Below are 12,194 nucleotides of genomic sequence, written 5' to 3'. Positions count from 1 at the left end.
CCAAAATCTGTGGCCTACTTAAAAAAAAAAAAAAAACAGTTCATTATGTTAGATTTATTTTTCATGTGCCAATTGTGTATGTTTTAAGTTCTTGTTTACCTCTCTAAAGAGGTAACGATATTTATAATCGCGATTTTTTTGTTTTTAGTTCTTATTTTCCTTTTATTTTAAAGATAGGTAATGTGGTGCGATATCTATCATCACAAATCATTTTTTAAATGTTTTTAGTTCTGATTTTCCTTCATTTTTATAGAGAGGTAACGTGGTGCGATGTTTATCATCACCAATCCGGTTGAACCGGCGCACCGACCCGCCGTCCGCCCGCGCGGCGCCGTCTGATTGGACGGAGCCGTGTGAACCGGAAGCAGATCGCGGGCGGGGCGGGAGGCCGGCGTGACGGCGATTCTCTCGGTCGGTGTCCGAGGGGGGGTGGTGGACGGAAAGATGGACGCGCTGAATAATCTCAAACAGTTCGACGCGTATCCGAAGACCCTGGAGGATTTCAGGATAAAGACGTGCGGAGGAGCCACAGGTACCGGCCGGGCCCGCCGCTTTCCAGGCGCCTCCGGTCGCTACGTTCCGGAGCGCTGGTGGCCGTGGAGCGCCTTCCTTCTCATTTATATCTAAAAAATATACATATTCTTTTCATGTATATATTTATTATTAAAGTAGACGTACAGATCCAGATATAACAACAAGTGCAGCATGATGTTGAAAGAATTGACGCGAATAGAGGAACATTCTGAAGCGGGTTGCGGCTGAACAGGATTGGAAACATCTTGCTTGGTTTCAACACGCTGAAAATCCATTTGATTTACTGAAACTTGTCGGCAGTTGAAGAAACGGGAATGAAAAGCATCAGTTCCTGTTAATGTCGCTCCTTTAATGCGCCGTGTGTGTAAAATGCTGTAAATGTGTGTAAAATGTAAATGCTGTAAATGTGTCTGAGTTGGTTTCATTGTTGCTTTCTGCAGTGACCATCATCAGTGGTCTGATCATGTTGATCCTGTTCTTCTCGGAGCTGCAGTATTACCTAACTAAGGAGGTTTGTGTGCAGATTAACGTTTTAATCGTTTAAGTTTATGTTAATATGCGTTTTAATGTTGTGCTTCTGTTTTAGGTCCATCCGGAATTGTTTGTGGACACATCGCGGGGGGACAAGCTGAAGATTAACGTTGATATTTTGTTCCCTCACATGCCCTGTGCCTGTAAGTCACCTGGAACACTGACGGCTTGTCGGATTGTAGGCGTCAACGTCGTACTCACCAACTCTCATTCTCGCACAGATCTGAGTATTGACGCGATGGACGTGGCGGGCGAGCAGCAACTGGACGTTGAACACAACCTGTTCAAACAGCGGCTGGACAAGGATGGCAAGGCTGTCACCTCAGAAGCAGACAGACACGGTAAAAGAACGAGCGACACAGGCGTCGCTTATTAAGAGAGCCGCGTTCCCCCTGTTAAAATATAACTTGACAGTGGATCATCCCACCTGAGTTCAGTATCTCCAGCTACACCCAGACCTGATTACTGCCACACCCGTTCTCAATCAGGAAATCACTTAAGATATGGAACAAAAGATCCTCATACTTACCTCTGTCAGTGAGAGCCATTATCCACAAAACTGCAAAAAAACATGGAACACTGGTGAACCTTCCCAGGAGTGGCCAGCCAAACAAAAAACCCCAAGTGCACACGACGACTCGTCCAAGAGTCACAAAATACCCCACAACAACATCCACGAACAATCCAAAATCTTCAGGTCTCACATGCCTCGGTTAAGTTCAGTGTTCATGACTCCACCATAAGAAAGAGACTGGTGAAAATGCCTTCCAAGTGCCAAGACCAAAACCACTGTTGCCAGAACAAAATCTTGATGATCCCCAAGACATTGTGAAAATACTGCTAAAGTTGAAATTTTTTGTTGAGGTTGAACAATGATCCAAAACACACCAACTAGTCCACCTCTGATTGGGTGACGAATAACAGAATGAAGACTTTGGAGTGGCCTAGTCAAAGTCCTGACCTGAATCCTATTGAGATGCTGTGACGTGGCCTTAAAAAGGCGGTTCATGCACGAAGACCCTCCAGTGTGGCTGAACAACAAAAATTCTGCAAAGATGAGTGGTCCAGAATTCCTCCACGATGCTGTAAAAGACTCACTGCAAGTTATCACAAGAACTCGATTGCAGTTGTTGAAAATAAGTGGCCCAAACAGTTATTAGGTCTAGACGGCGATCACTTTGTCACACAGGGCCATGCAGGTTTGGAATTAATTTTTTCTCCCTTAATAATAGATTTCTGCACTTAACTGTATTTACTTGTGTTGTATTTGACTAATTTTTAATATAATTTGATGATCTGAACCATTTAAATGTGACTCATGAAAAAAGTAAGAAATCAGCCCGGCGGCATACGCTCCTGAGTGGCTCTGCTGTCTTCCTCTCCTGCAGAACTGGGTAAAGAGGAGGGAGAAATATTTGACCCTAGTAAACTGGACCCTGACCGATGCGAAAGCTGCTATGGAGCAGAGACTGAAGAACTGAAGTAAGTCTTTTCCTGGCGTTTTGTTAGTTTACAACCAGTTCAGAAGATACCTGGCATGTTTATTGCATCAGTCTCCTTTTAGGGCATAATGGGGCAGAAATGGAAGCAAGTAGTCTTCTTTTTCTTTTTTATTCCCAAACCCTTGCGAGAACGTGCTTTGTGCATTAAGGATTATTTAAAGCATTGCGTACGTCTTCTGTATATTGTATTTTAATAGAAATGTTCTTTTGCTTGTCCTCAGATGCTGTAACACCTGTGATGATGTTCGGGAGGCATACCGACGAAGAGGCTGGGCATTCAAGACCCCTGACTCCATTGAGCAGTGCAAAAGGGAGGGTTTCAGTCAGAAGATGCAAGAGCAGAAGAACGAGGGCTGTAAACTGTTTGGTTTCTTGGAAGTCAACAAGGTATTTGCCACTTTTGCCAAAGTCTGTATTGTACTGTGTGTACCATGAAATGTCATTTCACACTGATGTCTATTTGGTTATTTAGGTGGCTGGGAATTTCCATTTTGCCCCAGGAAAGAGCTTCCAGCAATCTCATGTCCACGGTAAGAGCATTAATTTAAAGAACACGGGTCTCAGCCCTTCTGGTCGGATGCAAGGACTGTATCCCGAAACCAAGCGAGACTACACAGTAATATTATGATTTTAAAATGTAATTTATTCGAAGTTATGATATCTATCCGACCAGATGGGTTGAAAGACCGGGAAAATGAATGGTTTTGTTTGCAAGATTCAAACACAAATTGTAAATTGTACTTAGGTTGTGCATGGGAATGTGCATGTTATTGCTCCAAGCCTTTTCTTTTAGGGCATTCATCAAACCAGTTCTGTAAATACAGCAAAATCCCGTTTGATAGAGGAAATTATGCGAAACCATCGGGGTTAATGAATGCCTGCATCATTTCTCCTCTAATGCTCTTATCCTCTCTACCGCTCCAATTAAAATGCTGCTTCATGCATGAGCAACGTCATTCTCAACTTACAAACCTACAGCCCTGCTTCCCTTCGCAAGAGTGCTTTTAATACCATATTAACTGCTACATAAATGAGCGGTGAGGTATGCACTTCAGCTGCCAACACGTCCTGCAGCTGTACTGGCTACATGTGGCCGTGTTCATCAACACAAGCTTGTGTATAACACTGCACTGCACAATCCCAAGGAAGTTAAATGAATTACGAATAGTTCAGAAATAGGACAAAAGGCTTGAATCTTTTAAGCCTCACCCTAAAACACTTTTGCAAGGTTTGATGCCATCCAACTACAGAAAGAGAGATTATGAGCTGTTTTACTGTAACCAAAGTGAGATTGGGCTGATGTTAACGGTCAATTAACGTTAGCACTGGATGGACCAGTACTGATGAACTGTCCTGGCTGGACACTCATGTTTTCAACTGTGTACGAAATCAAGCAGTGACTCTCTTCTCTTCTTTCTGCAGTGCACGCTGTGGAAAGTAAGTTTAAACTTTTTGCAGATTTCTAGTTGACAAAATACCAAAAATTCTTAAAACAGACATGAGCCACTGAGGAAGGTAATGGCTTGTTAGAATGTAGCCTGTACCCTTAAATTTACTATTTCTGGCTGAACATGCAAATAATTAATTCTTTCCTCTCTGAAACTTCTGCTTATCAACCAGTAACGGCACTATTCCAGTCTTACACTCTAACTGAACCACAAATTGAGAAAGTGTTTGTCTAACCGCTTTCTTGCCTTCCCCCCCCCCAGTCCATGATCTGCAGAGTTTCGGACTAGACAACGTGAGTGCTCCATTTTTCTTCTAAGTGATCCATGTATGTTACCAAGAGATGAAACACAAATGCGAGTGTGAATAGCCTGTCTGAGTTACTGTTGACGTAATCGCGATCGTTTACGTTGCCAAACTGAAACGTTTGAGAATTGCTGTTGGGTCTCACGGTCCGGTCCAATTCTGCTTGGTGTCGACAGATCAACATGACTCATTTTATTAAGCACCTGTCATTTGGAAAGGACTATCCAGGCATTGTCAACCCACTGGACAATACAGACGTTACCGCACATCAAGGTGAGCTGCTTCTTTCTGCATTTCTAAGCAAATTTAACACAAAAAAAGTGTTTGGAATCACAGTCTTTTATTCATCGTGTTTTGCCCTGGAGTAATTTTATACAGAAACATAAAAATGATTTGTAGAGTTAAGTAATACGTAAAGTGCAAAAGGGGTGGGTGGTGGTTCTAACAGCGGATACCCATCCCGATTGCCATGAAGGTGCCAAACGTCCCTCCGCTCTGCATCATCGTCTTCCCAACGCCACCCATCAGCTCTCTGCCCCTCATGCCGATCCTACAAAGTACAGAAACAGAAAAACTTGTCGTAAGCAGAACCAGCTCACCCTACAATCACCTGCATGAATATGATCCTCCAGGTTATGGATACCAGATAATGGAGCATGTCGCCTTTTCATTCTGGCCCGGGGTTCTACTGCTGCACAGTAATTAGTTATAATCACATAAAGCAAACAAACTAGGAACGAGGACTACCTCAAACAGGAGAAGGTTCCGAACATGGCACCTGCTGCCATTCCAACAGCGAAGCCCATCATGAAGCCCATCTTCACCCTGTCGACGCAGCTGGGCTGAGCCTGCCCGTAGGGCCCTACTGACACCGGCATCTGCGAAGACAATAACGACAATAATAAATGAGTGACGGAACAGATAAGAGTTTTCTTTAATCCTGCGCCGTGCGGGTATAAAACTTGTACATGTTACCGGAGCGCCGCACTCGTCGTAAATACCCGAGCTTCGACGTCGCCGCGAGGGTCTGAAGGTTAAAGATTCGCTGCAGTGGAACCTACCTTCTGTTCTATCGGTTATTCTCCCCTCCTACGCGGTTATCCGCTTTATATGTTTGGTTTGGTTCTCCCAATAGAGCCGAATGTGCAGCTTTTAATAATCTTTCCAGGGCAGCGGGCGGAAGAGCCTTTTTTTTTTTTATTGCGACGCCATCGCTCGAAAGGAAGTGACGTCAGATTCGGGGGAGAAAAGCTCTGGCGAGCGCCCCCTGCTGTGCCGGGTCGTTAATGCTTCTGCGCGAACATTTTTAATAATGTTTTATCTGGACAGAATTGGACGCGTCCTAACGTCACACCGCTTTTTTTTTTTTTTTTTTTTTTTCAGCGTCCATGATGTACCAGTATTTTGTAAAAATAGTACCAACGATATATGTTAAAGGTGACGGAGAGGTGAGTACAAGTTATTTAATAAATGCAGTTTATTTGATGGAAGCACGGTTAGATTAATAAAAAAATAGTCTCATACGGTATGTAATACAGCTTGTTGTTTTTAAGGCACACGAGGCTCAAATGCTCACTGTGGTTGCTGAAACGTTTTTGTGATTTAGGTGGTGAAAACAAATCAGTTTTCAGTCACTCGGCATGAGAAAATCGCCAATGGGCTGATCGGAGACCAGGGACTCCCCGGGGTGTTCGTTCTATACGAGCTTTCTCCTATGATGGTGAAATTTACAGAAAAGCAGCGGTAAGTATGAGACTTTCATATACTTCTACGTCCTAGCCAGCATTGCCATTTCTTATTTTTCCACTCCTCCCAGGTCCTTCACTCACTTTCTGACCGGCGTGTGTGCCATTATTGGAGGCGTGTTCACTGGTGAGTTTTATGAGACTTCATGCGGCCCTATACTGAGTCATTATTGTTTAATGTGTCTTTAAAACGTATAAGAACATTCATGAATGTATTTCTTATCTTTGCAGTGGCTGGCCTCATTGATTCATTGATATACTACTCTGCAAGAGCCATCCAAAAGAAGATTGAGTTGGGAAAAGCATCTTAGCCACGCGGCTTTCTCCGCAGCGAACAGTCTGGTGCTGTGCTGTCTCCCGAGAGTTCCGTACGTGACAGGAGGGGATCCAAAACTGGCTTCAAACTTCAGCTTGTGGTGAAACGACACAAATTCCTCCACGCCAGTACTGGTCAGCACTGCATCCACAGGTCCCAGAGATAAAAACCTGCCGGAAGAAAGAGGGATACGAGGGATAATTTTCTTGTTTTGTTTGATCAGTGAAAAAGTCCCCGCTGGCATGTCTGTTGGAACCTGTGTATGATGGTTTTATTTAATAATGCTCTTTTGTGTCTTCTTTGAAAAATAGTTTTTGAATTGTTGAAGCCCTTGCACAGTTTTCTGGTTTTCCTTAATCTAATGAGGAAAAAGCTGAAATTCGTGATCCTTGGTTCACTGATCAATTAATTCTGATTGGCCTGCCAGTATTCGTGCCACTGGACACGGAAACGGGGACACTAAGACAGACAGAGCATCAGGTGATCATGCAAAAAACACAGGAGTTCAAATCTTAAGGAAAATCTCTGGACAAACCGGAGCGGGGTGATTTGGTGGGCACTTTGCCGGCACGTTTACTGTACGGCATGGCCGCATGGTGCCCATTCAGCACCTTTAACGCTCAAATTCAGGAGCTGGGGTTTGTGTGTTTGGGTGCGTGGGTGTGTGAATGAGTGTGTGTTTCTGTCCGGTGCTCTGGACGGGCCTATCGTGTATGGAACAGATGTATTTATATTTTGATCGTCCTCAACAGTTTTTAAATTGACGAATAAATTAAGAGAAAATGCTGCCCTTGATGTTTCATAACTTCAGGTCTTCAAATCACTGAACCTTAATAAGCACATAATTTCACGCTTTGGACAGAATTGACTGCACTAATTAGTCTTAGAGCTTCATCATCCTTATGGAAATGCAACAAATATAAAGCTTCCCCAACCGCTGATGCAAATCCAGTCAAAACAAGAGATTTTACATTTACGCCCTTAACCAGAGTGACTTACAGGGACAGTCCCCCCCCCTGGAGACACTCAGGGTTAAGTGTCTTGCTCAGGGACACAATGGTAGTAATTGGGATTCGAACCTGGGACTTCTGGTTCACAGGCGAGTGTGTTACCCGCTAGGCCACTACCACCCCAGATTTTCAGTCTCCTGCCGTGATTTTCAGGCTTTTTAACACCGCTAACAAACACGAGATCTGAGGTTCGACGATGGAAATGGTTTCCCAGCTAGCGTATGAGGGTACGCATGGGCCCCGTCTCTCGGTTTAGACACCCCGATGTGGGTGTGTTATAAGGAGACATATGAAGCTGGTTTTTAGAAGCAGGAGTGTTTTGACTGTGCAGTGGTCAGGACGACAGGCCCACCACATTACTACTATTACTACTACTATTATTATTAAAAAAGGAGTAACATTGACACAAAGTTCAAATTCAACCTCCAACATGGACGTTTTATGAACAGAACAATGGCCATTTGTCAGACGACGGCATTGATCTGTCCAGAATGTGCCTCGGTTTTAATTCTCGCTACGAGGGGAACTCCCCGTATCAAAATGTTATTTGTTCAGAGCTTCATGTGACCGAACAAGTGACCTCTTTTGAAACCAGATGGAGACAATGGTGGCACTGTCGCAGCGACTTGTCCCATATTCTGCTTTCGGCTGCTAACACCGTCTCTCCATAAGGGGGCGCTCCATCGCGGCCTGATTTACTGAACAAAGTTCCTGCCGAGGCCTGTGGTCAAGAGGGAGAAGGGTGGGGGGGGGCGAACGCGTTCATGACAGATAATGCCCGCTGCTGTGAGTAATTTCCGCTCTGAGTGTGTGTGTGTGTGTGTGTGTGTGTGCGTGTGCGTGCGTGAATACGTACATAGTTTCGGTGTGAGACGGATAATTGTGGATTTGGTTATAAAATGAACTCCCTGCCTGTATCCTCTGGGAGTCGTCAGCTGGAAGAGCTCTGCAGTCGGGGGGGAGTCCGCCTTGAACCCCCACATCCTGCAGAGTGGCTGTGACGCGGTCCCAGTGCGGAGTGCATTGTGGAAAATGCCTCTAATTGTTTGCAAATGTTTTGGGGGCTTCGTGATGGTGCTGCCATGTGATTTTTTTTTTTTCCCTTTATGACACATCACATCTCAGAGCTGAAAAAGCCAAAAGGAACCAGACTAGACAGAGAAAAACCACGACAATGACTAAAATCATTTAAAAAAAGGTAGTCGTCATCTGGTCTATTCTAATATTAAATACACAGTGAACAAGTGTGAAATTCTACAACGGATCGGAGGAAGAGGGCGGGGTCACCGATGTTTGCCCGTGGGTCAGAGCAGGTCAGCGTCCCACAGGAAGACGAGTGGCGGACGTTGAATACCAGGAGTTGCCGTCATCGGAAATCCATGCCTGGACAATGAGTCCGCGGCGGGCGGAGGTCGGGGGGGGGGGGATGATCGAATGGAATTTAAAGTGGTATCTGTGATCGCGAGGATAATCCCGTACTTGCCGCGTCGTTGGCCGTTGTCTGAGGAAGCATGAGCAGCTGAGCGGGGTGGGGGTGGCGGTGGGGGGGGGGGGTTAATTGTTCTAATGATTAATGCATCCCACTTTGGGGGAGGTGTGGGGGGCAGTCCGACCACGGCCTAAACGGGGACGCAGACAAAGCTTTATTGATCTTGGATATGCGCATTTTTGGAGAGAACGTGGGGGTTCTTCAGAGCACCCCGATAGCCACGAGTGGACCCTGCTGGGCCTGCTGCGACTTTACATTTACATTTACCGCCCTTATCCAGAGCGACTTCCAATCAGTAGTTACAGGGACAGTCCCCCCCTGGAGACACTCAGGGTTAAGTGTCTTGCTCAGGGACACAATGGTAGTAAGTGGGATTTGAACCTGGGTCTTCTGGTTCATAGGCGAGTGTGTTACCCACTAGGCTACTACCACCCACTCTTGGCCTCGCGTCGTAAATGTAGATGGACTATCGGCGCGGCGCGGGTCGAGGCGGGATTGGTCGGAAAGCGAGAGGGGAGGCCCTGCAGGCGCAGAGGATGAAAGGAGGCGGGCGCACATGACAAGAACATGTGAATACCACCGCAGTCGCACGCCGTTGTTAAAGGCCTCGCTTCCTGCCCGCCAGAGAGTCCTTTTTAACGCTTTTACCGCCGCGCACACGCGGCTCCCGGATCCAAGACTCCACACGCTGGGGTTTGAAAAGCGGTTTACGGGTCAGGGCCTCCCGACCCCGGATTATAAAAAGGTTTGAAACGAGCCAATGCGGCCGAATGCAGGTTGAAGTGTGACACGTACCCTACACCGTAAATTTAAAGTAAGAGTCTACGGCGCAACAGATTCACAGCACTCTTCACGGCGATTTTTTGTGCGCTTGGAAGGCGGACGTGGATGCGTTTTAACACCCTCCTGGTGCGTAACGTGCTACACCAGCCAGTCACGTTTCTATTATAATACACTGGAATAGATTCTTGTCTTTAATGGCTGACCCACAGTATGTTCAATTTGAAATGATTTTCCGCTGGAACAGCATATCCGACGTGGCTCTCCGGCTCCTTGACCTCTCTCTCTCTCTCTCTCTCTCTCTCTTCCTTTCTCGACCTATAGATAGCGAGTGGCCAAAAGCAGCCGGGGCATCATCTGAGCGGGTTCGGCTCAGCAGTTTGTGCCAAGCTGCTCTTATTTTAAGTTCAGTAGGTCACCAGAATTTAAAACCACTAGAAGGCGCGTCTCGAGTGACGGGCCGAGGGAACGTTCCGGAGAGAGTGAGGCGGGCCCGGCGCGCACGCCTGTAAGATCGGGGCCCGCGGGCTCACATGGCCGCTGTCGCTCATCACTCTCGGCCTGTGACAGGCGTGCACACGAACCTGTTGCACAAGCCGCGAAGTCGCACATGGCGCGGCCCGGGACAACTGCCGGGCGCAGCCGGCGTGTTTTTCCAGGAAGCCGCCACCGGCCGGGGGGAGGGGTGGGGTGGGGGGGTGAATGAATCGAGGCGGTGAACGCCGGTGGCACGCGTGGCGTCGGGTTGCGGGTCAAGTGTGGGCACCGACCGACTGCCAGCCCCCTGCCCTACATGGCGCGGCGTCGCGCTCGCCGTGGGCCGACTCTGGCATTTGATTTGCAGCAGATTCCCACCCGCTAAAAATAGGGGCTGCCGCGGCAATGCCCTCTCTGCTCCCCGTACGCCGGGCTCAGTCTGCGCCTCTGTACTTTGGTAGCCCCCGCCCCCCCCCTCCCCGGCCCTGCCACGCTCCTTCCCTCTAGAGAACTTCTTGTACAGTATTTTAGAGTTCCTGGGAATTCTCCCTTTTGGATTCATGGAAAAGCTCCTCGCCAAGGAACATCCACAGGCTTTTTCTTTTCTTTTTTTTTTTTAAATCACACATGTGGGGGCCATGTGACCGCCCTCACAGGCCCGTCTTCCCGCTCCGTTTAAATCATTCCAACGGGGCACATTCAAACCCAAGCGCTTCAAATACACTCAGCATGACCACACAGAGGCCCACCGCATCGCCCTGCGAAAACCCACAGAAGACGGAGGCTTCTCTGCTAAAGCTTTATAGTTCCTGTGCTGAATAATGCTGAGTTCATAAGCCTCCCTTAATTACACGAGCTGCTCGTAATGCATTATGCAAATCGTTCCAACGCGGAGACAGTTGAGGAATTTTTAACACGTGGCCCGAGGTAGCGGGGCGTGAGTCAGATGGTCCTTTTTTTAAAAGCCAGAAGAAAGAAGAAAAAAAAACTTTTGTCTGCTTGACTTTGGATCCTTTGTAATTCCAGACAACTCCCTTATCCACACGTCTCCCTGGGAATAAAAAAAAATATATAATGAACACACAGTCTGCTGGAGGACTCCCTGCTCACATAAACAGATGTAGGGGCAAGGGGGGACGTGTGTGTGTGTGTGTGTGTGTGTGCATCCCTCAGAGCTGCAGGGGCTAGTCGACAGAAGAAAGAGTGAGGGTCTGTTTCTCATTCTAGCACTGAGCCCCCTCTGTTCGCCCCTCTCGGCTGCAGACAGATGGGGTGGTCAGCTTGGCTGCGGGGGTTGCAGGGCTCACTGTTTACACCTCGAACCCCCTTCTAAGTGCAGATGACCTTTCACTCCGAAGCCTCATTATCAGTAGGACAAGTTGAGAAAAGATTGGTTATTCGCCAGGACCTCGCGGGACCGTTGCACCAGACTGCCCCGCTCAGGCAGCAAATCACGTCCTTTTAAGGTTACTGCTGGATTTACCTGTAGGAGAGTGCATCTGAAGATGGGTTTTCATCATTTGTGATTGTAATTTAAACCTTCAGCCCCATGGAGATATTGACTGTAGAAATGAACAAGTTGGGACATTCCTGTACTGTGAAACCTTTTTTTGATCAATTGAAGGTAGCTTTTAACTAAAGTTTAAACTAAATATATTTGATTTTTATATCTAATGACTATAGCACACATGAAGAGTTCTTCTTTTTTAATCAAATAATGCAAACAAATGGTCAAACAAATGTTATTTTTTTTATACGGACAACTGTAATAACACACCAACATGCAATGACGTTCTTTACACTGACTTGTCCCAGACAAGTACATTTTACTTCTGAAACACTTCTTGTTGCTATTTAATATATGTTGATATATGTTTATATGCATTGTACTTATGCAGTATATTGATTCATTATGATCTTACACTGTTAATTATACTGCCTTGGGTGTGGAGAAGCATCTGGGTGGGAATTTCCTCGTACACTGTGCTCTCTGCAATAAAAGCTTAGAACTGATATATACCATTAAAGAGATACACACTAGATCCGGATATAGATGTG

General features: G+C 46.4%; 2 protein-coding genes across 3 annotated transcripts; one reads left to right on the top strand and one right to left on the bottom strand.

Moving 5' to 3' along the window:
• Positions 1-354: 354 nt before the first annotated feature.
• Positions 355-7,168, top strand: ergic3 (ERGIC and golgi 3). Of its 2 annotated transcripts, XM_028999391.1 has the most exons (14): positions 355-532; positions 975-1,045; positions 1,121-1,208; positions 1,287-1,406; positions 2,454-2,547; positions 2,789-2,954; positions 3,040-3,097; positions 3,990-4,004; positions 4,277-4,308; positions 4,496-4,592; positions 5,703-5,767; positions 5,926-6,062; positions 6,136-6,191; positions 6,296-7,168. In XM_028999391.1, the coding sequence occupies exons 1-14, from the start codon at positions 445-447 to the stop codon at positions 6,373-6,375; spliced, it is 1,167 nt and encodes a 388-aa protein (XP_028855224.1). In that variant the 5' UTR covers positions 355-444; the 3' UTR covers positions 6,376-7,168. The 2 variants fall into 2 exon arrangements, with proteins under 2 accessions (XP_028855224.1, XP_028855225.1); XM_028999392.1 differs by lacking the exon at positions 3,990-4,004.
• On the bottom strand, positions 4,641-5,552 carry romo1 (reactive oxygen species modulator 1). Its single transcript, XM_028999393.1, has 3 exons — positions 5,381-5,552; positions 5,067-5,197; positions 4,641-4,869 (listed from the first exon to the last, which is right to left on the bottom strand). The coding sequence occupies exons 2-3, from the start codon at positions 5,195-5,197 to the stop codon at positions 4,761-4,763; spliced, it is 240 nt and encodes a 79-aa protein (XP_028855226.1). The 5' UTR covers positions 5,381-5,552; the 3' UTR covers positions 4,641-4,760.
• Positions 7,169-12,194: the final 5,026 nt, after the last annotated feature.

Source organism: Denticeps clupeoides, chromosome 12, assembly GCF_900700375.1.
Source record: "Denticeps clupeoides chromosome 12, fDenClu1.1, whole genome shotgun sequence".
Taxonomy (NCBI): domain Eukaryota; kingdom Metazoa; phylum Chordata; class Actinopteri; order Clupeiformes; family Denticipitidae; genus Denticeps; species Denticeps clupeoides.
The sequence above is the reverse complement of the archived record's forward strand: the minus strand, read 5'-3'. Positions and strand labels throughout refer to the sequence as shown.

Excerpts from the sequence above, each read along its gene's own strand:
- ergic3 (XM_028999391.1), top strand. The coding sequence starts at position 445 with ATGGACGCGCTGAATAATCTCAAACAGTTCGACGCGTATCCGAAGACC. Across the intron at positions 1,046-1,120 it reads AGTATTACCTAACTAAGGAG|GTCCATCCGGAATTGTTTGT; the intron begins GTTTGTGTGCAG and ends CTTCTGTTTTAG. Across the intron at positions 1,209-1,286 it reads CCCTCACATGCCCTGTGCCT|ATCTGAGTATTGACGCGATG; the intron begins GTAAGTCACCTG and ends ATTCTCGCACAG.
- romo1 (XM_028999393.1), bottom strand. The coding sequence starts at position 5,197 with ATGCCGGTGTCAGTAGGGCCCTACGGGCAGGCTCAGCCCAGCTGCGTC. Across the intron at positions 4,870-5,066 it reads GGAACCTTCTCCTGTTTGAG|GATCGGCATGAGGGGCAGAG; the intron begins GTAGTCCTCGTT and ends TGTACTTTGTAG.